General features: G+C 36.9%; 2 protein-coding genes across 4 annotated transcripts in view; both read right to left on the bottom strand.

The window, feature by feature from the left end:
• Positions 1 to 2718, bottom strand: part of LOC107549713 (stromal interaction molecule 2-like) — a 40756-nt gene extending 38038 nt beyond the window's left edge. Inside the window, exon 1 of the mRNA XM_016230894.1 lies at positions 1571 to 2718. Coding sequence (XP_016086380.1) covers positions 1571 to 1718 — 148 coding nt within the window. The 5' untranslated portion in view covers positions 1719 to 2718. The remainder of the gene's footprint in view (positions 1 to 1570) is intronic.
• Positions 2719 to 6750: 4032 nt separating this feature from the next.
• LOC107549732 (TBC1 domain family member 19-like) lies at positions 6751 to 27563 on the bottom strand. Of its 3 annotated transcripts, none has more exons than XM_016230908.1 (21): positions 27364 to 27563; positions 27158 to 27230; positions 26468 to 26513; positions 25260 to 25335; positions 24134 to 24208; positions 23995 to 24058; positions 21920 to 21966; positions 21465 to 21575; positions 20466 to 20538; positions 20084 to 20122; positions 18957 to 19069; positions 16169 to 16243; positions 15519 to 15581; positions 11309 to 11393; positions 11183 to 11227; positions 10964 to 10996; positions 10770 to 10879; positions 10568 to 10659; positions 9481 to 9596; positions 9115 to 9185; positions 6751 to 7025 (listed from the first exon to the last, which is right to left on the bottom strand). In XM_016230908.1, exons 1-21 carry the CDS (start codon positions 27457 to 27459, stop codon positions 6951 to 6953), a joined length of 1578 nt encoding a protein of 525 aa, XP_016086394.1. In that variant the 5' UTR covers positions 27460 to 27563; the 3' UTR covers positions 6751 to 6950. The 3 variants fall into 3 exon arrangements, with proteins under 3 accessions (XP_016086394.1, XP_016086395.1, XP_016086396.1); XM_016230909.1 differs by having other exon boundaries at positions 10568 to 10635; XM_016230910.1 differs by lacking the exons at positions 6751 to 7025; positions 9115 to 9185; positions 9481 to 9596 and adding an exon at positions 9986 to 10301.
• Positions 27564 to 27769: the final 206 nt, after the last annotated feature.

The raw sequence follows: 27769 nt of genomic DNA, 5'->3' as shown, positions 1-27769 counted from the left end.
ACCCTCATCACAATGCTCGGAACAACATTCTCAGCCCTGCATGTGACAAGAACAGCCTTGTACAATATTGATAGACACAGTATATCAGGCACATCAATTAATCTGCCAATATTTGGACATTTGAAAATGTATTGTCATCAGCCAACAAAAGGGTTGTATCTCTCATGGTTGTTGCCAAATATATTTTTATACCTAAAATAATCATGCAAATACATTTTCCAAGATATAAATATTTTATAATTTTACAACACAAATATTGGAAGTTGACACAAAAAAATGCTGTTTGAATGGGCAGCCTTACGCTAGTTAGTACCTAATGAGTAGTTGATAGTAAAACTATACCAGTATGGTACACATTTTTGAACACTATTTATTTATTGACAATTTATTTGTTTGATATTTAAAAGATGGATTTAAAGTAGTGTCCTAGAAGCTATCATTCTGTGGATCAAATGCATCCATTTGAACACATAGTAATACAGTCATCTTTAAATTCAAATGGCCCTCAAAAGCTAAAGAGTAGGCTACACTATAGAAGATCTTATTGAGCGACCCTCATCACAATGCTCGGAACAACATTCTCAGCCCTGCATGTGACAAGAACAGCCTTGTACAATATTGATAGACACAGTATATCAGGCACATCAATTAATCTGCCAATATTTGGACATTTGAAAATGTATTGTCATCAGCCAACAAAAGGGTTGTATCTCTCATGGTTGTTGCCAAATATATTTTTATACCTAAAATAATCATGCAAATACATTTTCCAAGATATAAATATTTAATAATTTTACAACACAAATATTGGAAGTTGACACAAAAAAATGCTGTTTGAATGGGCAGCCTTACGCTAGTTAGTACCTAATGAGTAGTTGATAGTAAAACTAAAAAAACTGTTAGCCTTAAGAGAGAAATTATTATCTGGCACTATTGGTATTGTGACTAATGACTAAAAAGTAGCCTACCAATAATAGACTTGATAGACACTAGTCACTATTAGAGTAAGTGATAGAATAATGGATATGATAGTAGTAAAATTAAAAAAAGATACTACTTACGACAGGATTATTAATTAGTAACTGAAAAAAGAAAAGAAAAACACTAGTAACATAAAACGATTTTTTTAAATGAATAAATTCCAAAATAGCTTGCCATAGAAAGCATGGTTAATGTATACTGTTTCAGTTCTTCAGTGAATATTGTGTAAAATGAGTGCCAGTTTCATTCAAGCAATTTACAAAGGCGTTATATCAGCCAGCGGCCATGGAAAAGCCCATCTGGTGGTTTCTCCTTTATGGAGGTGCTGCCTGATGACAGAGCTGTATGGAGGGGGTTCCTCCTGCTCTCTCATGCCAAGTGTTTATTGGTGGAATAGCAGGGATTCCATGTGAATACAGTCCTGACCTTCATCACTTTCATAAGCAGTCCCTCATACAGGCAAAGCATCAGATTCTCAAAAACAGCACTGACAATCGAGTATCACAGTATCTGGACAGTATCTGGAGTTACTAAAGAGAATAACGCAGGTTGATCAGATTCGTGGTTTGTTAGGATATAGAGGTCTTACCTGTAGGAGCAACAGCTACTGCTACTGCTGCTGAATCTGGAGTGACTCGGTTCGATAAATGACTCGTGTATGAACTCTCGAAGCCCAATACCGCAGAGAAGACGAGTCCGCGCAGCAACAGAACCGCTGCCCCGAACAAGAAAGCCATGGTGTGCAAAAGCTTTAAACGACCAATAAATAAATCAACAAGAGATCACACAGTATTTTCACCCAGTGGATCGGCAAAACGAATCAAAAGAATGAAACGTGTGATTTCAACAGTAGTTACACAAAAAGAACCGAGTTTAAATACCCGAAATAAACGAGAAGATCCAACCTGTAAAAACGTAGCCAAAAAAAAAGAAGTAATCCAAGCTAAAAAACAAAAACAAAAAACGATCTAAAATGCATCCGAGCTGTCCAAGACGTCAAAAGAAGATCGCGAGGTAAAACTCAATCCAAAAGAGATGGTCAACTCTTCTAATATGACACATTGAAATAGACATCAGATCCTGGACTGGGTTGGAGGATCTGGCTGTATCCTACTTTAGGATCCAAACAGACATGTGAAAACAGACGAGGAATCCCCTGTTTGAGAGGAGATGAAAACTACAGAATACCACAATGAGTCCAATGCAACATTCCAGTTCTACACTAGAAGTAACAGCAAATAGTCACTGTATAGCCACCACAAGAGCCGGCAGATATACAGCATAGTAAACGCCTCTGAGAATGAAAGTGTCAGATCCCAGTGTGCCGTTTAATCCAAATCCATCGGGACCATCCGAAACACACGCGTGTGCCGTTCATGTCCAAATATTAACCGAGTTTAAATGTCAAGTCCGCATGACTGCGCCTGACACGAGGGCTCTGCCCACTGCCTTTGCCAGTTGATGCAGAAACTAAATTCAGGAGGCGGAAGTCCTTATGCAAATCATTTGACAACAGGACTCCGGCAGTTTGATTCGGTGATCTCGCCTAAATCTCTCCTGTGACACAAAACCAGCTGCTAGTGTGAACTGGATGGGCTGTGTGCTTGGCTGACTATCGCTATGCACACCAAGAGCACGAAAGGTGCTCGGGAATGCTGGCGCCTCCTGGAAACAGCCAGCTCTATTGTTCATCACTTCCCACTCTTATTTCTCCCATCGCGACACGCAAAAATGTACACCCAGAGAATCATCCAAGTTTTCCTCCTCGCTGTGGGCTGCGATTGGTTGAAAGGGCCCAACATGGCACAATCCGATTGGCTGACAGCGCCAGAGACGTGAGCTTTGAAAAGGCAGACCGCGGTTGAAAGGAGGCAGGCAGATAATGGGTGTTTTCTTGTTCATCTGGAGTATGATTATTAATATGTATTTATTTATTTATTATCACGCTTACATAAAATGATGTGCATACGATTTAGTATTAAAAGTGATTTATTTATTTATTTGTTAATTATTATTATTTGCTTTATGATTAAAATGGTGTGTATAGCGCATGGGATGAAGAATCTAGACATGAGTCTTCCATAAAAAGCGCTTTTTCCCCCCCCACATGGAGCAGGTCGCCCCCTCAGGAACTCCGCCATGTTGACATCACATGACCAGCATACAAATGGCCAGAAACCAACAATCCATTCACTTTTCAACACTTTACATAAAATTACATCTATATAAAAGCAAAGCGAACATTATACGCTACCATTCAAAAGTCTGGTGGTCAGTAAAATGTCTCTTTTGCTCATCAAGGCTGCATTTATTTGATACAGTATAACAGTAATATTGTAAATTATTATTACAATTAAAAAAATAGGTATTTCATGGTTTGATTTAAAATGGTTTAATTTTCAGCAGCCATTAGTCTAGTCAGTGTCATGATCCTTCAGAATATGATTTGGTGCTCAAGAAACATTTATTATCGATCTTGAAACAGTTGCAGGGTTTTTTTTCAGGATTGATGAATAGAAAGTTCAAAAGTAGAAAAGTAAAAAAAAAAAAAAATATAGAAATCTTTTGTAACATTTAAAATGTCAATGCATCAATTTATTGCATGAAGTATCAATCTTTTTCAAGAACAGCAAGACAAAAAAATTGTAGGCTACTAACCCCAAATCCCATAAGACCCAGAGTTCACATCGTAGTCTATAGCGATGGATGTGTGCGATTGACTTGTCTAAACCAAATCAATACAAATGAAAACAAAATACAATTTTAAATGTCTAAACAATTAGTGCTGGAATGATGAAACAAACCACAACAACCCAGTCAAGTAACAGCACAAACCACCCACAATGCACAACATTTTGTAGGATTTATTAGAAGAATGTTCCTCATATGAATGTGTGTTATGAGAGACAGAAAATAACATACAGAAAAAGGAACAAAACACAAAATAAAGAGATATGATGTGAAGGGAGCAATAAGTAAACTCACTTAATGCATCCAGGCCAATAGGTGTCACTATAAAGTGCAAAACCACTGATACTATTTGGAACAAATCAGCTAAACACTAACAAAAGCTTAATGAGTGCAATTTTAATTAGCACACATTGTGCATGCAAAAAGTAAAATGCTTTCATATATCATTGTACTAATGTATTAATATTATTATTTTATTTAAATGTTTAGATTGATGAAATTAAGGTTGTGTTAGCATGCAATTATTATTTGCAATAAATACTTAATTCTCTCAAAGCAAGCTCCCTTAACTTCCTGCATATAGGTTTCAACTGTATCAGCAGGAGAGGAAGGCAGTTATTACAGAGGTCTAAATATATAAAGGTGCCCAAGAGAGAGGCAGAGGAAATGTGATAGTGCCTGTCCAAAAGAAATGTTTCAGCGGGGAGCAATGCTATGGTACAGTGAGGGACCGCTAGGGGTGCGCTGCTCCCATGGTGACTGAAAGTCCGGTAATAACGGGACAGGGTGTGGGAAGCTGTGTAAACAGGTGGCAGATGTACAGAGAGACCAATGCAAGGCAACGGGGAGCGAAAAGCAGTACAGAAAACAGACGAGTGGCATAATTTGATATGAGGCACAGAGGGAATGAGAGGGGCAGGCGGATAGATGGAGCATATGTCAAAGAGCTGCTGGAGTTTGCTATAAGCTGGGGTCAACTTGTAGGGTCATGAATGATGCTGAAATTCATGGGCCTGAATGCACTGTACAGCCTTTACTAAATAAGGGTCATTCCGCTAAACTGGTGACATATTTGTCTTCAAATAAATGTGTAAGAATTAATTTAACAATGAATTGCTTAAGCAAACTTTTCATATAAAAAATATAGATATATGCTTCCAACTTCAACCATTTGAAGAGAACAAAATATATAAATCATTGCATTTTATATTTCTTCTTTCTATCTTGGTATATTTTTTTTTATGTTTAGTTGTTTTAGTTTAGTTAAACAAAAAGAAAGGAAAATGCTCACTTGTGTGATAACCCTGTTACCGTATATCATATTATTCCCATTTTAAAGCAACAATTAATAAATAAATGCAATCATAATGAACTGATGCTTCATGAACTCAAGGACAAGTTATATCCTCATAAATATCTTCAAAATGTATTTAGCTTAAAATGCAACTTAATGCATTATTTGTCTGATAGCAAATTTAAAATCGTACACAAATGTACATACAGTGCATTTTACACATGTACATTTTTTTTTTTTACAAATTTATAATCCAGTTACATAGAATCATTAAAAATTCTGTTACAAAGAATTACTGAAATATTTATGGAGGTTGAAACAAAATCTAGTCAAACATATTAATGTAGGGTAATGCAATAATTGTACTTAACAACATGAAATTACTGTTTAGACTCTACAGCTTTTATATAATTACATTTATTGAAATATTTATGGTAGTTGAAACAAAATCTAGTCATGCATATTAATGTAGGGCAATTAAACATTTGCCCTTAACAACATGGAATAGATTATACATACATAGATTATACAGCTTATACTGAATGAATAATGAATTAGAATAATGTAGTTTAAAATGTAATACAGGCAATTCTTCACATGCATTTCTGCATCAGAAAACTGCTTCTAAATAAATACTAGCTACTGTCAGTAATAATAGCTACTGTCAAGAACAGAAGTAACCCATAAACAAGTTACGTTAGTGTAAAGAAAACACTATCTTTTAGCAAACAAAAGATAATGAACATTATCTTAATTGCAATTTGCATGTTACATTATTGCACATGCAGAGATGTGTAAAGTGCCCCCGATCTCAAAACACAGACGATACAGAGAAAAGAACACAATTCATTTGGTGTTTGACTTCAAAATTACCTGCATTTCTCTTTTCAACTCAATCAATAACATTTTGGTGATCTCAGGGAGTGTAATGAGATCGGAGTTTATTAAGTCACACAAAACAGTCATTATGCAAATATGCATCTCCATCAGTGCTGCTGCTGTTATACATGGAAATTACACTTATGTTCATAGTTTGATAAGTGTTCTCATCCAGATTCACTGGCACTAAGCCAAAGAGCTAACCAGAGTATCCTAGATGGCATCTATTATCATTCCAAGACTTCCACTATGAGATCCTTACAAGACCTTATCAGGGAATCTTTAAAACTTAAACTACAGTACAAATTCTACCATTAAAGGGTTAAGTTAACCCAAAAATGAAAATCCTGTCATTAATTACTCACCCTCATGTCGTTTCAAACCCGTAAGACCTCCGTTCATCTTCGGAATATAGTTTCCATACTATATTCGGTGAATAAACATTCATTTAACAACATTAGTAAGATTAAACCCTACACAACTGATAAGAAAAAACTAAGAAGAAACATGTTATTTCAACAAAAAAACATCAAATATGTCATGCAAGGAATTCTGGGAGTGTCAATTTACGGTTTGTCACTGTAAATTATACAATGACTTTTTCTTTTTCACTTCCAAAAACCGTATTTTTAACAGTATTTTACTGTAAAATTACATTAACTGTAATTACATTTATTCACCAAATATAGTATGGAAACTTACTGTTAACCAGTTAACAGGTTTTTACTGTAGCATTTTTATAGTCTTTTACTCTTTAAATCACAATCATTTTTTACAGTGTACGTCTCTGGACTTGGGAACATTTCAGTTGCGTTGCTGTCTATGCAGGGTCAGACAGCTCTCAGATTTCATCAAAAATATCTTAATTTGTGTTCCGAAGATGAACATGAACAACATGAGGGTGAGTAATTAATGACAGAATTTTAATTTTTGGGTGAACTATCTCTTTAACATATCAAATATTCTACAGAATGAACCTCATTATAATGGAACAGAGCATTAATTTATTTCATTTATGTATTTATTTTTAAAACTGTCCTGGTATTTAACTGTGAAAATTGGTGAACATCCAGTCACCAAAACAGACAAATACACCGCTGGCTTCTCAGACGGAGGTGGCGAAGAGGAAGATCTGCAGCAAGGGCATCACCTTCAGGGTTGAGAGGTCAGCAAGAACAGCCTGCAAGAAGAAAATAATTGAAGATGCAAAAACGACGTCTCTTTCTGACCATGTATTATACAAGCACGGCTGTGGATTTAAAGGGATAGTTCACCCAAAAATGATCTGTTTATCTGCTTACCCCCAGGGCATCCAAGATGTAGGCGACTTTGTTTCTTCAGTAGAACACAAACGAAGATTTTTAACACAAACCATTGCAGTCTGTCAGTCTTATAATGGAGGTGAATGGGAATCATGGCTTTGAGAGTAAAAAAAAAAACATAAACAAACAAAAACAAATTAAACCCTGCGGCTCGTGATGATACATTGATGTGCAAAGGCACAAAACGATCAGTCTGTGCAAGAAACTGAACAGTATTTATATCGTTTTTTTATTAAAAAAAAACACAAACCGACTGCAACGGTTTGTGTTAAAAAATCTTCGTTTGTGTTCTACTGAAGAAACAAAGTCACTGACATCTTGGAAGCCTTGGGGGTAAGCAGATAAACATGAAATTTTCATTTTTGGGTGAACTATCCCTTTAAGCTAGTGTTGCCCATTTTGGTAAATATTCACAATAGAGGAATCCATTCAGATTGCCTGGAAATTAAAAACACCTGATACTTAAGCTGCGGTCACGTTTGGCAAAAGTTCAGCATGCAGTTTTCTGTTATGTGCAAGTTGGTCATGCAAATTTGCCGCACTCACCGACAGAAAGCTGCTTGGTTTGAAACTAACAATGCTGTTGACAATGGATAATTACCTTTTTATGTTTTTGTTTTTTGCATGAGAAAATTTGCTGATGTGACCACACCTTTAGCCAAACTACAAAGACACATAACCATCAATCCAGTTTCACCAAATGGAGTCTGCTGGCCCGCAATGATGTGATTCAAAAGCTTGAAAGGTGCTAAGAGTGCATCTGCCTCACAGGAGCCGTTTGGGCGGGGGCCTTCAGAAGGAATCAAGTGTTCTCAAGCTTCAGTCCTTATGGAATTGGAAGCAAATAAATTTAGAGGCCCCTATCAGGTTAGCACATCTCCTCTAATGTTTCATAACCAGGCCTGGGTGCTAAAAATACAACGTGTTATGATACTTTGTCCTGTAGGGACCAGGTGGTACATAAGCAAGCAGATACTGTCCAGCAGCATCTTCACAGCGTCTTGGGGCCCAGGCCCGTGCGTCACTGCGGGTTACAGCTAGAATTAATGAAAGCAGATCAGATGCACTTTTACTACAGCTGTCAATCAAGCAGTTGCATCCGACAGTGCAGACCTCTTAAAAAGAACAGGATGCTTTCATAAAAGTTAAACATGTAGAAATTCATTCCCAATTAAAACATGTCGGGCTTTTGCATATTAAAACGTTAATATGCAAGATTTAAAAAAAAAAATTAAAAAAAACTATAATCTTGGTTACTGTGTACAGATTTATTCAATGAAAGTGAAGGGGAATCTTCAACCTTACACAAAATTGTTTTAAGGTTTGCAGTTTATCGCGTTACGTTGTAATGGCAACAAAGATGTCAAATTGAATGTAACTTCACACAGAAAGATTAGTAAGCAATTCCTTACAAAAATCATGTTAACACATATTGTTTATATCTATACTGTTTATATGGAAAGTATTTTTACATTTACAGATTGTCCCTATTCACTTCCATTGTAAGTGCCTCACGGTAACCCAGATTTTTGTGTTTATATATACATAAAAAAAAGAAAATGAAGGATAATCAGAAATTATTTTGTGGTAATCAACATCATGCCACAAATGCTTCCTACTGAGCTTAACTTGTACTAAATATTGTTTTACGTAATGAGTTATAAACGGTTACGCATACAAAGGCACAGAAGGATATATACAGCGTCGACAGTTAACTGTCATGCTAAAATTCCTATCACATTTGACATCACATCGTCTGAACATTATAGAGCTGGGGTGTGGGGGACTTGGTCCACTTTTAAAATTGGTTATCGCAGCAATTTTGAAGCATGTGCTTTGGGTGGACTGGGTTACTTGTGTTGGCTGTAAGTGAAGACACTATTTTTGTATTCCTTACACACACACACACACACACACACACACACACACAAACAAACAAGTAACAACCTCAGCTGATGCCAGTGACGTCACTTCCATTAGGTTTTCAGCTCGGAAGGCAAAGACAGCAGCAGCCAGGACTGAAAAAGAGGGACAGACAAATAGTCATCATCCAGGAAATTGGGTGTATGCCATATAACTGACTGACCCTTTTATTTAAGAGTCCCCTAACATAGAGGTCACATTTTCAAAATGAAGGTAAATTAAAAACAGTTTAACACCTCCTAAACACAGTGATTAACTATTTATCTATTAAATTCCTGACATCAAACTGTATTCAACAAGTGATTTGAAACAGTGAAGTGACAATAAAATTATATGTTTCATGTTCACAATAGTAGGCAAAAGGTTAGACATTAGGAAATATCCATCTACCTGCTACTATCTCCAAGGAATCATATCCTAGGATACGGTCCCATAACAATAGGAGCTGGTCAGTGGACAGGTATCCTGAGAAGGCTCGGACTATCCACTTAAAGGCAATACGCAACCTAAAGAAGACACACACACACACACACACACACACACATACTCAGAAACACTCCCCAAAACACACACGCGTTATAGACCTAAACCTTTATTCAAAAATTCTGTTATTTGCTTTTTTACAAATGTTGAGGTGTGAGACTTGTGCATAATTCAGCCACTAGATGGAGCTGCACTGTTACAATGTCACACTTACACTTAAGTGACATGATAACTTCAGTTGAAAACTAAAGTAGCTTAATAATAATAATAATAAATTACATTTAAAATATCAACTAGATTTTAATATTTTCCGAAAAACACAGTTACTAAGTTGTTCCAAGCGTTTCATCAGGAAACTAAAGTAGCAATAGCTTGTATGTTTTTTTCCTGGTTTTCAGCCCATTGCTATTACAGGTGGGTTTTTCTTTTAGCACATTGCTATGAATTTGCTAAGGTGCTCCTGGGTGGTCTTTTGCCTGTTGCTATGAAGTTAGGTTACTAATTTACTAAGGTGTTTTAGCATGTTGCTTAGCAACTGCTAAGAGGTTTTGGGAGGTTTTTAGCCCATTGCTCTGTGATGTTCTAGGTGGTTTTAATCATGTGCAGTTGTTAAGGTGTTCTGGGTGGTTCTTAGCCTCTTGTGGTGGTTCTGGTGGTCCCTTAATATTGCTTTGGTCTTATCATCCAGCAGGTTGAAATCATCAACTTTTGGAAAGTTTTGCACAGACCTTTAATAGTTAAGATTGGGGGTTTAGAACAATATCCTATATATTTTATCAATCTAAAGATAGTATAATTGTTAAGGATATGGGCTCAGAACCAAATTAGAATCATCAATTGTCAAAAAGAATTATATAGATGCTGTTACCACTATGTCTAGGAGCAACATTACTATTTAATAAATGACAAATAATCAATAAACAAGAATAAAGACAAATTTTCATATTTTTTATTTTAAAAAAAAGAGACTGAGTAATCTGCATTGTGAACTCACGGCTGGGCTCCAATCTCTCGTAGATGGTAGAAAAGCTGGGGAAGATGAGTCTGCAGTAATCTCTCAAACTGCAAGCACAAAGACACTATACCCTAACACACACACACACACAGGTTTGATAAGCTCAGAAACAGCCATCATCATAAGCAAACTGACAAAGGCAATCAATCATGTTACATCACACACGCACACAGATACTTACAGATGGATGTGAGGAGATAGAGTGTAGTCTGAAGAGGTAGCGAATATACATCTCTCTAAACACTCTGTACAGCTTCGACGGCTCATTATATAAGAAACACAGTGGAGCAACTGCAGCACAGGATACAGATAGATGCTTGTTTACAAAATAGATTTGACTTTTTTTAAACTGTGTGCTTTATTCTTCATACTCACCATACATTGAGAAGCCATGAAATGGGATGACACCTATGGGACAGAGAGGTCATATTCTGTTACACTGATTATGGGTATTACAAAAGAGTTTTGTGAAACCGCAATGCACTGCCACTGATTTCAGACAAATTTCAGAGAAGTCAACAAATGAAGACTAATAAGGTGCACTCTGGGACATGCTGTCATGCAAATACTGTATTATAAACGCTGCTTTCTCACCATTCGGGGGGTAAACCATAGCACACTGCTCTGAGCCAGACTTGTCTGAGAAATAGAAATTTCATAGACTGAAAAGAAGCTACGGAAGATATTATATCAACAAAGATAAACATTCAAACACATTACTTTGGATGCAAGATTTAGGTGGTGTAGCGCTGTTGTAGCTGAAATGCTCTAGGACTGCAGTGTCTCGAGAAAAACACAGCAAGACCTGTGGAGAAAAACAATGGACAAATAGAGTGATGCAGGGATGATGTATTTTTGTAGACCAAACCCCGTAAATGAGTTAGCATTTTAGCAATTCCGGTTCAGTTGTCCTGAAATCAGTGGGGTTTTTTTAATCGCTGTGGTTATCACAAGCTCAAGATATTTTCATGTTTTATTCTATGACATAAAATCCATCAATAAAACTTTGGTAACACTTTATAATAACTGCACACTATGCATCATTAGTTCCAATTAGTAAACAAACATTAGTAAACAATTAATTCATAATTTATAAAAGCATTATCCCTACATTAATAGACATTAGTAAGCAGTTTATAAGTACAGTTATAAATGTTTTATTCTTGATTTATAAGCATATCTATAATGCGTTTAATAATTGTATTAATGATCAATTTATCATTTCTAAATTATTACATTATCTATAAACCAGTTATTTAGGAGCTGACAGTGGTTCGTAAGATCATTTAGAATGTGTAAGTAAATGATTAATAAACTATTTAAAATGTACATTTATGTATCTTATTATTTAGACATATAGTAATAGTGTTAATAAATGCTTTATTAACAGGTATTCCTACTATAATTCATGATTAATTCAGGTAGTTATAAAATATTTAGTAGTTGTCAGTTAACTACTTTGTGAGCTCATCTCAAATGAGGACTATTTATGCCCCGTTAAGCTTTTACAAAGGAGACATAAAAGGCTCAGTTATATTCTGAACAGAAAAAGGAAACAAACACAACACAGTGATAAAGAACATAGAAATATTTATTTCAAGCTCCAACTGTCAGGGTTCTGTACTGGCTGTGTGTGTTTTGCTCCCCGTGACCCAGTTTCTCCTCGTGTTAATTGTGCTAATTTGATTCCAGGTGTGTCTCCTTAGTCCCCTCGATTAGTTCCTCATTATCCTATGTACTTGGCCCCAGTCTGTGTTGGTCGGTTCTACCAGTGATGTACCTGTGTCTACCTCCTGTTCCCTGTGTTGGATTTACCCTCGGTGTTGGATACTATTAAAGACTCTTTCGATTATCCACGGCTCCGTGTTCCTTCCGGCAGCGTAACATGACAGAAGAACCGACCAAATACAGTTTTACGTTGTGTACCCTCATGGATGCCCTCCTTCACCCGGAATATCTCCTCCTCCTGCTGGAGCAGGGGGAGAGATCGCTCGAGGACCATACGCGCTCTGTGCGTTTTACGACGCCAGTTTAAACATTGCGTGCAGAGCGCCGTCATCCGAGGATGGTCCTCGAGCAGATTTCACCGCCTTTGTGGAGTGGATTCTGGCGAGAAACGGCTCCCCGCTCATCGTCCGTTCTGACGCCGTTCACCACCAGTACCACTCCCAAACCAGAGCCCAGCCCACCATCTCCCTGCAATGCGGAGCATCAGCCCGAGCCCACCGTTGATTTCCCGCCACGATCAACGAGCCAGCGCAAAGCCGAGCAACTGAACAGAGGATCGCCCCGGACGTAGAGCTTAACCCGTAAGACCAGGTGCGAGAGCCAGCGACAGTGCCCACCGCGAGGGAGCAAGCCGTGGACGGTGAGAGCGCGAAGTGGAGCTCCGCCCACTGCACCACGGCTGAGGGTGAACTGATGCATCTGGAACTGCTGGACTTCAAGGGGGACCTTATTGACTGGGAAACTGAGCTGGAAGCCGATTTGCCCCCTCTACTCTCTCCTTCGTCCCTGCTGCCCTCCGTCGTCTCCTGTCCCGTTTCCCAGTCCAGCCATGAGAGAGACTCAGTCCCCAAGTCCAGCCAGGAATGGGCTTTGAGCCCGGAGGGCAGCCCTGAGAGCCCGGAGGCTCACGAAAGCCCACCCACCCGCCAGCTCCTGCCTCCTCCACCGCTGTCATCTGGCAGCCCCTCTGCTCGCCCTCAGCCCACCATCAATACAATGCGAGCTCCACAGGCCTGCTATCCTCCAGCGTCACCGTGGTCGGAGTATCCCTCACCTCCGCCTCCAACCTACGAGGCTCGGACTCCGCCTCGGCCCATTGACCCAGCGGCTCCACCTCGGCTCCTAGCTCCCTTGCCTCCACCGTCGATCTACCAGCTCCACCGGGCTCCCACGTCCTTCCGGCTCTGCCTTGGTCGGGAGTCGACACGCCATCGCCTCAGGACTTTACTCCTCCGGCTGCACCTAGTCGCTCCGTCGGGCTCCTTCCTCCCGTCAGCTCCACCTTGGTCCTCAGTCGCTCCGGCTCAGCCGCGGATCTCCGGATCTCCGCCTCGGTCGCCAGAGCCCTCGGCTCCACCCTGGCCCCCCGTATCCTCGGCATCCTCCTGGCTCGTTGGCTCTCCGTCTCCACCTCGGGCTCCTCCACCCCCTGCTCCGCCGCCGTTGGTCATCCCCCTGGAGTCGGCAGCCATTCCTCCTCCATGGCTCCCTCCGTCGGCTTCACCGTGGGTCGACATTACGGCTGTGGCCTGGGTCCTGCTGTGCTCTTCCTGCTCCGGGCCCCTCCTGTCTCCTCCCTCCTTTGTCGCCTCCCTGGTCTCTGTCTGCCGGCCCCCTCCCGGGTGTCCATCCTCCTCCTGAGCTCCCACCCATTACCCCCCCTCTGTTCTACGGTGCGAGGACGCACCTTTCGGGAGGGGGGCGATATGTCAGGGTTCTGGACTGACTGTGTGTGTTTTGCTCCCCGTGACCCAGTTTCTCCTCATGTTAATTGTGTTCATTTGATTCCAGGTGTGTCTCCTTAGTCCCCTCAATTAGTTCCTCATTATCCTGTGTACTTAGCCCCAGTCTGTATTGGTCGGTTCTACCAGTGATGTGTGTCTACCTCCTGTTTCCTGTGTTGGATTTACCCTCTGTGTTGGATACTATTAAAGACTCTTTCAATTATCCACGGCTCCGTGTTCCTTCCGGCAGCATAACGTGACACCAACACAGTCAATTTTTCATATTTAGGAATATGTTTTGGTATTGCAAACTAAGAATACCTTAGAAACCACACAGAAACACCCTGGCAACCTCTCACAACACCCTAGCATTGTGGTTGCAAATTTTGCTCAGCCAAATACTACTTATATTTTCTTCAAAAATATAACATTATATATTGTATTATAATACAATAAAGCAATGTCAGTTGAAGCGCTCTAAAAAAAAAAACAGAGAACCTTTAGAGTTTGAATTTCTGTTTACTCTTGCTAATACACCATCAAGAGCCGCTTTTGGACTGTATTAGAAATTATGAACCTTTTCACACTACTTTTCATAAAATTCACGTCTCTAATCACCATATCATGACCACACGGCGTCTGAAATTCTTGAACTACCCAAAGAGTTCACACTAAACCAGTATTCACAAGCAACCTTTATCACCGCACACCTGCAACTCATATTACCGTTCCATAGTGACAACACAATGTGCTTGTGAGGCCCAAATCCTCTGGCCAATTCTGTTGAATATTTCAGAGAAAACTCAGACACAAAGAGTTTCAGGACAGAAGCAAAGAGGCACATTGATGGTTGTCCAAAGGATACCAGCTGAAGGAACAGAAGTGAACCGCAACTTTAAAAATCTCCCTCAAATGTCTTGCTTTTCAGACATAATTGTTATGCATTTTTTCAGAATAATTTATGAAACTAAGCTAGAAGGAGTGTATTCTTCCCTAAAAAAGGCCTCATATATAAGGCCAATTATTTTTTAAATATTTTATAGGGAAAAAATTAAACTAATCAAATTAAAGTTGATTAGATATTTTTGTGGTGAAATTGAATATCAAGCAGTGGAAATGTATTAAAGCTCCTATAATAAAAAAAAATGACTCATGAATTCCCCATGAATAGAGAAGTCTATTTAGAGAGGACTATCTGTGAGAATACACAACAGTCCTATCTTTATCTATCTTGTTTTAGGTACATGTCAAAGAGCATGGGTTTGCATGGGTAACATTCTCACGATAATTTAGTCTACAGTCATATATGTGTACAAAGTCCTCTATCAACATCAAGTCCAAAATAACTTGGGAAATTGTTCTCCTTCTTTGATTATCAAAGCTTTTTTTTATGACTCTGTGAGAATTCTCATTTGTAATCAGCTGATTGAAAGGTTGCATTGTAAATGTGTTACACAGAGCAACATGCATTCACTCACTTGATATAAATAGTCCTCAAACACAAAGTAGTAATCGTCATTACTTGCAGTCAGCTTCACATCCTGAGAAGAAAAGGAATCAGGCATTTTAATCGGACACAGGTGCACTAGGGGTACAAAAACGGGACACTCTTCAAATATATATATAATAGCATTGCAAACAAAAACAATTCAATCCTCTTCCCATTTTATCTGTTTATCAGTTAAAGGGGTCATTATTTTGTGTATTTGGTGTGATGAAATGTGTTTATGTGGTTTAAGGTTCAAAAAACATTATTTTCCACGTACTGTACATTATTGTTTTTGAAACGCATTGATTTTTACAAAGCTCATCGTTCTGAAAAGTGAGGTACAGTGGGTACGGAAAAAATGATTTTAGCAAATGGCTGCAATATAACAAAGAGTGAAAAATGTAAGGGGGTCTGAATATTTTCCGTACCCACTGTATCTATTCACAAACAGCTTGTAACACTCCAAAGAGAAAGGAAAACTTGAAATCGCATCATATGACCCCTTTAAGCATATAAGGAAAATGTGATGGGCCTTTCAGAACTCTTACTCTATTGGTCAAAACCTATTAAGGAAATTTCAATAGAACAAATGGTGTATACAAAACAATTTCCATCAAATAAACTGCACTGTAAATGTACCTTATATATTAGGTTGTCCACCAGCAGGTCATGGTTTATAACTCTAGCCTTCAGCTGTTCATAATGTGTTATGTCCTGTTTAATGATATAAAAACAAAAGAATTGACACAGTGAATTTATCTCAGTCAGCTGAATTGAATTAACCAGTACATAATGGAGAAAGAAGCACCTATACGTAGATCAAACTATCCCCAGTCATTACAGCTAAGTTAATTATACTAACCAATTAACGAATTAAACTGCTATTGTAAGAAGCATATTAATAAGATTGCGGAGTCAAAAATTAAATGTCACAAAAGGCTGTGCTGGAACAAATCACTGCATATTAGAACCAGATTTAAATCATCTTTGATTAGATGTTATGCTCTGTTTTTTATTTATATATTATTTTTTTTAGTAGTAAGATATTTTTTATAACTAAATGCCCTTTTCATTAATAACCTCACTGTCAGAGATAAAATTAATGTGACATAAAAAACACATATAGTAAATATAGTTACATTAGTTACTATATTATGAGTTGAATTATTCAAAATAATAGGGTACAATGGAGCTAAAGGCCCACCTTAAGAAAAAATGTGCTATTCACTGCGCGTAAAATGTATAGTTGCAGAAAAAATATATACGTTGTATTGAGCATTAATGGAGCAACAGATTTTGTGTGAAAATAAATCATTCAAGTTGTTTATTTTGTTTAAAAATCGTATAAATGTATGAGGTGGCAAGGGGGGCCTTTACCCCACACACGGGGTAAAAGGCACATGGTATTGATACAAATACTTCAGCTAAAATAATGTTTTTTAAGTAATGTCTAAGTTAATACTTGTTCAAAACAGTCACTTTAGCTAAGTTTGTACTATTTTCTGCTTATTTTGAAAAATAAAAGAATTCATTTTTGTTCAATAAATATACTGTCATTAAAACCTGTTAATATAAAAATATATTTTAAAATACAGAAACAAAATCATTTTAATAAGATTCTGAAAGTATTGAAGGAGATCCAATAATAATTGAATATATATTTACAGACGTAACAACAAATTATATTTTATTATATGATATGATTAATATCATGTTTTTAAATATGATGGTTTCATTCTAAAAGTGGGGATTATCTCTAATATGGACACCCAACATAATATATGATATTTACCATCTGAATCTAACCATGTCATATCAAGAAATGGAAAAGTCAGCCATCTATTAATTATCATGTTAATTACGGAGCGCCTTTAGCCCCAACAGCAGGGGCACTTTTTACCCCAAATACCATACTTTTACATATTTTTTCATTATTTAAAAACTGTTGCTTTAATTATCTTAAACAAAACTGAAAATCATAAAGAAGACCTTTGTCTCAAAAAAATTATTTTAGCGATTCTCATTTGCTACTTAAATCTACAACATCGCGTCAAGCAAGGATCAGACAAATAAACACGTGAATCTTGATAAGCAGATGTTTTGGAAAGTGTTACTCAACGTTTTTGTGCCATCTGGTTTAGCCCCGTTGTACCCTACTGTTCATAAAGAGACTCTGCAGTCAAAAACATTAAATTTTTCTGCATTTAAGTCATCCCAGGAGGTTCTTATACGTGCAAACTAACTTTATCATAATTAACTTTGCTTATCCCCTCATATTAAACATATATGCCCTAAGACAGGCTCCAATCATGAGTCTTTCTAAAAGACTGGAGGGACAGGAGAATTTTCCCCATTTTTCTGGGAGGATAGGCATGTGAGCTGGTTCCCTGTCATCCAGACAGCTGCTTTATCAGCAGTTACACAACTGTTCCACCTGAAACATTTAAACCTCTTCCCCGCTGTCATTCCACTGGCTCCACATCTACAGCACTAGCTCAAAAAGTAAGGGATTACTCTACTTGCCCCACGCCGGGTGTTTGTCTTCTTATTAACACATAGAGAAAGTACATTCTCCAGATGCTGTTTCACTGCTTTAATGAAGGCCCAAGGACCATCAGCCAGCTGGGCGACATTACTTCACATCTGAAAATGGTAGCTATTAGAGGGCCAAGGAGGGAAAAAAATTAATAAATCGCAGCGGGTACCTGCTCTGTCATTTCTGCCCCACAAGCAGCTCAAAGCTAATTGTATTAAGAAGGATTACGTATTTAAGAATGTTTTCACACTTGATTGGACTGCTTGATCTGTATCAAGAGTACAATTTCAGATGTCTTTTCACATTTTGAAAGGCATTATGCTATAAAAAGTATTAAAATTATACATTGGCTGCCAAACCACCTTATAAAGCAAACTCAAACATGGCTTTCTGGCACGCAACAGCGAGAATCGCTTTCACATCAACCGAACATCCTTCATTCTGATGTCAAATTGAGCCAGTACCAAAATCCTACTGTAAAAAATGTTTGCATCTTATTTCATTTTTATTAACCCTCACAAGAAAAATGTTACTCTTTCATTACTTTTACTCTGAAGCTGTAATTTTCACAGCATATGGAACATTTCGGCCATGAATGTGTATGATAAGTACAAATAAATATCCATAAAAGGTCGGTTCTGGCACATTCACAACTGCCATAAATGTCAATTAAGATATACAAATAGTTTCAGTTGTTTAAATCTACATAAATATTTATGGTACTGTAGTTTTATATATGTTTGAAGATCTGTGCATGACTGTGCGTGTATAAAAGGGAGGGAAAAAAGGATATATACACTACTGTTCAAAAGAATGGGGTCGGTAACATTTTTTATGTTTTTGAAAGAAGTCAGTCGCTTGTGCTCACCAAGGTTACCTCTGGATCATTACCTCAGGATCATTAGTCGTATTCAGGATGAGAGACCATAGCTGGGCCCTGAGGCCGGTGGGGCAGCCCTGTCTGCTGTACTGCTGCGCCGCTGCACTGTCTTGCTCACTCACCACTACAGAAATGCAGATAAACAGGAGTGGGACCCTCACACGTTTTAGTAAACATTTTTGAGAGGCTCTTAGCCATTTAAAGAGACACTTTCTGGATGTGTCTAAAGCTTAAAGCAGTTGCCTTGGTGTCAATTCTGTCACTGACTAAACAGGCAGTTTTCTGTATATGAAGGTGCATCCTAAGGAAACCCGTAATATAATGTCTAATGATCTGGAACACTTTAGAGAAAACCAAGCAAATATTTAGTAACTTACACTACTGTTCATGTTTAGGACTTTTTAATGTTTTTTGAAAGAGATATCTTGTGCTCACCAAGGCTGCATTTATTTCATCAAAAATACATTAAAATATAAATATTGTGAAATATTATTACAATTTAAAATAACTTTTCTATCTTAATATGTTTCAAAATGTATCAGCACATACCTGTGATGGCAAAACTGAAGAAACCCGTCTTCAGTTTCTTCAGAAATCATTCTAATATGCCGATTTAGTGCTTAGGTTACAATTCTTATTATTAGCGATGTTGAAAACAGTTGGGTTGCTTAATATTTTTATATTTTTATTATTTTCAGGATTTCTTAATCAATAGAAAGCTCAAAAGAACAGCATTTATTTGAAATGGAAATCTTTTGTAATATTACAAAAATGTTTTTACTGTCAGTTTTGATCAAGTTTATGCATACTTCCTTGATGATTCAAAGTATTAATTTTTTTTCAGAAACAAAATGGTGTTAGTGTAACTGCATTTTCCTCATTATAAACACAATTATAATTTCATTCAATTGAAAAATAAAGTGACACCATTCTGTTCTTTTGAAAGCATAGCATCATGGGATATCACAGGCAGTGGAGGAAACAGCAATGCTGCCTTCAAAATTGGACCAGACTGTATTTTATTTGAGGGGAAATGGAATGGCAAATATTAAACAAATATTCTCCACAAGACCAGTGATAAAGCAGTATTTAAACAAGCATTTGTGTCATGATAACGACAAAAAGAGTTTATTTTTACCTTTTTTTCCAATGTGAATGTGCTCACTCTCAAACAAATCTGTGTTGAACAAGCAGAGAGATAGAAAAGAAGTGAGAGTGCATACAGAGCATACAACACCAATATTTGGTAGCATTCAATACAATACATAAACACACTACATACAGAGTTTAGAGGGTCAAAACATCACGAGCAGGTGGCATACAGTAGGTGAAGCTTCTGTTGACTTGTGACGTGTCAGTAGGAGAAAAGCCTCCTTTGTTACTTATCAAAACCAGGAGGAACACCCTACAACTATTTGAACTAGTGTGGAAGGACTCTGGGATCTGGCAGTAGTGGAGCTCAACCCATGTAATTCCATTACTCCATGATCATGTTATGGACGAAATGTGTAAATATTTACCTGGAGGAACATGAGTGTGATCATCTATACCAAGCTGTCCATAAGTAAGACCTAGTTCTGGATACATTTCCCTCTGTAACAAATACAAATAATTGGTCACAAGTATTAATCTATCTGATCCCTACCAATAGATGTGGGTTAAAAGGAATTTTATTTTACATCAGTCAACAGCCGTTTTAAAAAGTGGGTGGCAATGTGAGGTTTGATAAATTACACAATTTAACAAAAATTTGTTTCACTTATATTTTTATGGTTCTGCGATTCTGTGGTGTCAATTATTATTGTACTAGATACGTTTGTACTAATTTTGGGGTATTGTTCTTTTGCAAGGATAGAAACATTCTGTAGTTTCTGTAACATTTTGTAATATTCTAGTGCTTTCTGGAACATTCCAGAAGATTGTGGGACAAGTCATAAAAGACAAAAATCATCCAGCATATACTTTTGCTAACTCTAAAAATCGACACGTTTCAGAAAGGCGGGGCATAGAGGAAAAACAATAATGTACAGTATGTGGAAAATAATGTGTTTTTTTAACCTTAAACCGCATAAACATTTCATTACACCAAATAATGTTCTTTTTAGCAGCATCATATGACCCCTTTTAACTTTTGTTAGCTCAGTATTATGCATGTACCATGTAATTTTTATGCATGAGTAATAACAGATTAGCTTGTACAAGTTGTATTTGTGATACAACTTGTTTTTGTATTTGTTACATTTGTTGTTGTATTTAAACATATTTGTTTTATCAATGTTAATGTTACACAAAAAATCATGATTTTCCTATTCAGCATGTCAAACTTCATAAAAACATTTCTTTTTCACAGCAGTGAGCACCAAGATAGTTTCCACAATCACTTAGATTTTTCTCTAACTCTTGATTACTCTAATTTGTTTAGAGAAATTGTTTCAGATAATTATCAGCTGTCGCAATGCAAATTGTTTGTGTCTTGACATAAAAATAGAACGAAGTGAAATAAAAAGAGGGAGCCTCACCATTTGAGGAATGTCACGGACATTGAGGGAAACCTGGATTAATCCCCAGTGGCTTCTGACTGTGAGATCTTCACTGCGCTCATTATTTGGGTTTCTTAAACCAACCAACACCTACACAACAAGAAGTGTTATGTTCCATCTTACCTAAATAAGAATATGTATGTATAGTAAAAAGTAATAGACATGATAAATGCTACAACCTTTGATAACATTTTCTACAAACCCCTCTTATCCCAGCTGAATATGCCAACTATATATAGACAACTATTCATAAGTGTAAACACAGTGGCTCTTGTGGTGCCATCAAAACAACATCTCAGTCAATTCTCACTCAGAGTAATTTAGCCGAACATTTCCTGAGGGAATCCAATCAGCTGCTTCATATCCAGGTCTATCTTTCTCATTTGGACCGGATGTTTTCAATAAACTGATTTGATTATGTAAGCGAGACCCACCTCAAGGAAATCTTTGGGTGCATAGACAGGCCTGAATTTGCTTAGGTCTGCAATAAAAAAAACACAGATCTGAGTGCTTCCAAACTTGTATATTATAATAGCCTACCAATTAGTGTAATTGAAAACAAGAGAGCAATAGAACATGGTTGAGTGGAGGAAAGTGAAAAAGATGCAAACATGATGATGAAATTCTCTCAATCTTAACCCTTCAATCATGCCAAAGACATTCTGTTGACGTGGTATTTATAATACAGCAGAGATAACAGCTCTAGAAGTAATGGTAGCCTTAACTTACTGTTACCTCTGTATTCTTACTGCGTGTATGATCTCATTTCATAGCCACAGTGATTAATATTGATAAGAAATGGCTGAAAAATGTTGTCAGTTTTTAAAACTCAGGAAAAAAAAAATACGTACACAAAAATATAAGTATACTAAATATATATATATATATATATACACAGTGGTGTGAAAAAGTGTTGGCCCCCTTCCTGTTTACTTTTTTGCATATTTGTCACACTTAAAAGATTCAGATCCTCAAACTAATTTTTGTTTGGACAGCTTTTTTCCCTTAATAAATGAAATCATCATTTAAAAACTGCATTTTGTATTTACTTGCATTATCTTTGTGCAATATTTAAATTAGTTTGATGATCTGAAACATTAAAGTGGGCCAACACTTTTTACACCACTGTATATGTGTGTATATATATATACACACACACACACACACAAAGAGAATACAATGTGTTGCTCTTTAAGCATGCTTCACTTTGTCAGACAGGTTCTATTTAAGTGATTTCTTGATTCAACAGGTCTGGCAGTAATCAGGCCTAGGTGTGTGAAATTTAACTCAGCTTTCTAAAATAATGTGGTTAATTGCAGTTCTTTCATGATTTAACAGGAGGGGGCAATTAATTTTTCACGTAGGGCCACGTAGGTTTGGACAGCTTTTTTCCCTTAATAAATGAAATCATCATTTAAAAACTGCATTTTGTATTTACTTGCATTATCTTTGTGCAATATTTAAATTAGTTTGATGATCTGAAACATTAAAGTGGGCCAACACTTTTTTACACCACTGTATATGTGTGTATATATATATACACACACACACACACAAAGAGAATACAATGCTTGAGAATTACTACTTGTTTCAATAAATAACAACTTTCCAATTTCTCTCTAAAGAAATTTCACAGAGAGCTATTATAATATTGCAAGTTGTATATGATTTTATGATACTTTGTGTGTATGTTTTGGACATACAAAAATCCCCAAACCCGATGTGGTCTGTGCGTATTTGCAGCGTGTTTCTGTTTATAATTGTGTTGTGAGTCTTTGCAGTGCGTTTCTGTATTTGGTTGTGTTGTGAGTATTTGCAGCGCATGTGTTGTCAAACTGATGAAGATGTTTTCTTAATTTGCTGGTGTTTTTTCTTTTCTTTTTTCATTTGCAGCACGGTGAGCTCTCTCGGCCACCATACCATACACTTTCATTGAATGAAAAAAATAATAAACTAATAATAATATATAAATATCTACTTTTGTGATCCAAAGGGGGGGGACATGTTAACTAACCAAATGTGAATGGGTCCTATAAATAATGACCAAATTATAATTTTGAGAGAAAGTAATCCTCTATCATGGAAAAAAAAGGGGGTAAGTCTGGCAATGTTACTGTATGTTTTCAAAGTCATGCTAAAATTGTAAGAAAGACAGAACAAGAACAAGAGAAACAACGAAGTGCAAGCAGAAGGAAGAATGCAAGAAATAAACTAATCATTAGCTTTAGTAATTGGGATGTGGTCCGGGCATCTGGACATGCTCTGGTTTCACAAGAAGGGCTGTTTATGCCAGTGTCATGCAGAAAGTGGTGAATGTTATCATATACACTGCAAACTGATAGCATTGTTATGGAGCTGTTATACTGCTCGGGGCTTCTGTGTGTGAGCCAAACATCTGTGTGTAAACATTCTGCAATGTATGAACACACACACACACACACACACACACATTGAGATGCAACCTTGAACACGTAAGAGTGTAAGCACAGATTGTGAGTGTCTGCATTACCTGGTTCATCAGTTCCCATCTCGTTCCATTTATTTGCCAGCTCTTTCTGCTCTGGGACCGGCCGCTATAAAACAGAAAAAAAACAGTTTAATTGCTCAAATGCACATGTAAATGACTCATTGTACATACATGATGATACCTTCCATGCCAGTGGGATTCCCAACTCAGTGCACATACTGTTCAAACTCTTCAGAATCCTCTTCTCCCAGTTCACCTACAACAAACACACACAAGACAAACAATCAGTCATCTATGTGCATGGCTCCAAAATGTATTTGGACACTTACACCACACTTAATGTATGAATATCTTTGCAAAATATATCAAAATATAAAACATGTGAAATCTATTGTCAAGAAAATAGCACAAACATAATTTTCAAGCAAAACATCTCATCAAAACAAGTTTGTTAGATTTACGTTACAAATGATGACTCAAGATTTGAGAGTCAGTAAGATTTTTTACGAAGATGCATTAGACATTTATAACGTTACAAAAGATTTCTATTTAAAAAAAAAAAAATTAAATGAAAAAATCCTGAAATAAAACATACCCACAAAAGCATTAAGCAGCACAACTGCTTTCAGCAATAAGAAATGAAGCAGCAAATTAGAAGGATTTCTGAAGGATCATGTGACACTGAATACTGCATTTATGGTCGCCGAAAAATTCAGCTTTGCCACTACAGCTATAAATTACATTTTAAAATATATTAAAATAGAAAACTGTCATTTTTAACTGCAATAATATTTCACAATGTTATTGTTTTTACTGTATTTTTGATTAAATAAATGCAGCCTTGCTGAGCATAGACTTCTTACTGAACCAAACATTTTCAACGGTATTTTATATTTACTGAAGCAAAATGTTGACAACCAGACCATGTTCATAGTTAATGTGGTTAACTACATCTGTAATTACTCTGCTAGGACACCTTTGTGAACTTGAGGAGAATTGACTTCATACAGTTCAGTACATCCACTCAAGTCACCTTGCCACCCGTTGATTAAAAGTAACGGCTCAGAAAAATTGAGTTTGTTCTGAGAAAATGCAATTTGTCATTTGCCTGCAGAGTCAAATGCAACATAACCTTTTGTTACTTATGCAATGATATTCGGAAACTTAAAGTGTGACTTACAGTAAGAGTTCAAAAGTGTCCAAATACTGTTTGATGCCACTGTATGCGAAGTATAAGCAAAGAAAGATATAAAGACTAAAAATAGTCAGAATAATAAATATACAGATGTAAGAGAAAGAGTGTGTACCTGGGCTTTGCGCATATATTCCAAGGGCTCTTTGGTGTGTTCAGGAGGTGCTCTAGGGTGCCCAGGGGGAAGCAGACTACACCACACAAACACACACATAAAGCATAAAGCATATAAAGCATATAAGAATATACCATTGTTTACCAACCACACAGCAGAGAGTAGATCTGCCTTTAAATGTTTTTGTTAATTCTGCTATGAAGAAAATGAAGAGATTTTTACTTCTGGAACCACTGTTGCACTCTGTTGTATTCATATATTGGCTCCTCCCACTCTCAAAACTCTGACATACACCAGACCTTCACATTAACGTCTACACAATGACATTTAGCAGGGACACCTGTACTATAACACACCGAGGCATCAAGGCACCATACTCCATTATCAAACTTTATGAAGCTTCTTCCTTTCAGTCCCTTCAGTCTTTCCTCAGTCCTATTAACTTAAAACACTCATTTTAGGATAAACACGTCACCAAAAATGACAAACAGAGAACGTGTATCTACAAAACAACTTTTTTTCAAACAAGGGGTCAAATTAACCATTTTCAAACAAGGGGTCATACATTTAAAGATATATGTATATATTTTATTGCTTTTTTCTCATCTGTAACAATGTCCAGCTCAAACTATTTTATAGGCTACACTCTGTAAAAGTAATTTGCATTGTACCTCAGACACTCCTGTCAGTCCTGTCTTGTATTTGGACCTGGACCATTTTAACCTTAATAAAGTAATTCTGTCTCTTGTCATTTTCACATTTGGCCAAAAGGAGTTCCTGTCATAAAACTGTATAAACACTAAAACTGGAGGAACAAACACTCTAGAGACTTTCAATGTACTTGAATGAACACACACACACACAATGTACTGTGTGTGTGTGTGTGTGTGTGTGTGTGTGTGAGAGAGAGTGAGAGAGTGTGTGTGTGTGTGTGTGAGAGAGTGAGAGAGTGTGTGTGTGAGAGAGAGAGAGAGAGAGAGTGTGTGTGTGTGTGAGAGAGAGAGAGAGAGTGAGAGAGAGAGAGAGAGAGAGAGATCATCTTGTCTAAATCTCATGTCATCATTTTTATTGCTCAGTATAGTAATACAAGAATAAAATTTAAAAAAATTAAATTAAAAATACAAGTAGAAGAAAACAGTCAATGTAATTAATGGACTGCATTAGAAAAAATATATCATCTTATATCCACAATATACTGTATTACTTACATGTGTAATTCCCTGTAAACTGCATTTTCTAATTTTCTCTCCCAACCTACAAGAATGAAAGGATCAATGACACTACAAGAATAACACATAGGGAACACATTTATCACTTGAGCAATTCATCACTTGGTAGATTTTTCTTATATATATATATATACAAAAATTCTGTTTTTATATATATTTTAAAATATGATTTATCCCTGTGATGGCAAAGCTAACTTTTCAGCAGTCATTACTCCAGGCTTCTGTCACGTGATCCTTCAAAAATCATTCTAATATGCGGTTTGCTATTCAAGAAACATTTCTTAATATTATCAACAATGCCGAAATCAGTTGTGATGCTTAATATTTTTATTTTAAAAAACGGGATACATTTTTCACTCTTTGATGAATAGAAAGTTCAAAATAACAGCATTTATTTGAATTTTTTTTATATTAATAGAAATAGAAATAAAAATACAAAATATTTTGAAACAATATGTCTTTACTGACACTTTTGATCAATGTAATGAATCCCTGCTAAATGAAAGTACTATGATCTTTTTTAAATAAAGAAACACTTACTGACCCCAAACTTCTGAACAGTAGGCTAGTTTACAAAAAGTACCAAGAATTTGGTTTTATTTTAAATAAAAGATAAATGCTTGATATTTCATTTAAAATTGTATTCTGCATCTGACAGACATGTAATACCTGATGCCTTTAACAATCTTCTCACATCATCTTTCAGCGTGTCCAGTTTAATTTCGGGTTTGTGCAAACATTCCTAGAGAAAAAGACACACTTCTGCAATGAAACACAACCGCAAACGCAAGCAGGCAGTATATATATGCTGCAGTCAGTGACCGTATTTCGCGTTGCACACTCTGCAGTCAGTTAGCTCAGCTGAAGCTACTCACTTTAGCCTGTTTCTCCAGCTGAGAGTGTAAATGAGTCCCCTTGAGCCGCTGGACAATCTGCGTTATAGAGACAGCCAGCTCTGCGCTCTCGTCCATCAGCACACTTTTAATGTGATGTCGACGGGATTTTCTGTTAGCGCTGCAGCACCGCAGGATGAAGCACAAGCACCGTATCCAGGCAAATGACAACAAAGCCTTCAGGAAACACCGTCTTCAACACAAGGTTCCGACATGCCTTTATTCACTTTAATAAGAAGAGTTCCCCTTATAAAAATCTAAATAATGAATTCCACAAAAAAATTTTTTGTTGTTTATGTTCTTATTATGTATTATTGTACATTTACCCTTACGAAAATTAACCACGGTTTTACTACAAATAAAACCAAAAAAGTAGTAAAACTGTGGT

The sequence above is a fragment of the Sinocyclocheilus grahami genome, unplaced genomic scaffold, assembly GCF_001515645.1.
Source record: "Sinocyclocheilus grahami isolate Dianchi unplaced genomic scaffold, SAMN03320097.WGS_v1.1 scaffold379.1, whole genome shotgun sequence".
NCBI classification, from domain to species: Eukaryota; Metazoa; Chordata; class Actinopteri; order Cypriniformes; family Cyprinidae; genus Sinocyclocheilus; species Sinocyclocheilus grahami.
The sequence above is the reverse complement of the archived record's forward strand: the minus strand, read 5'-3'. Positions and strand labels throughout refer to the sequence as shown.

Coding starts and splice junctions, on each gene's coding strand:
- LOC107549732 (XM_016230908.1), bottom strand. CDS start 27,459: ATGGACGAGAGCGCAGAGCTGGCTGTCTCTATAACGCAGATTGTCCAG. Junction 26,514..27,157: donor AAGATTGTTAAAGGCATCAG/GTATTACATGTC, acceptor TCATTCTTGTAG/GTTGGGAGAGAAAATTAGAA. Junction 7,026..9,114: donor CGTCACTGGCATCAGCTGAG/GTTGTTACTTGT, acceptor TTCTTCTTGCAG/GCTGTTCTTGCTGACCTCTC.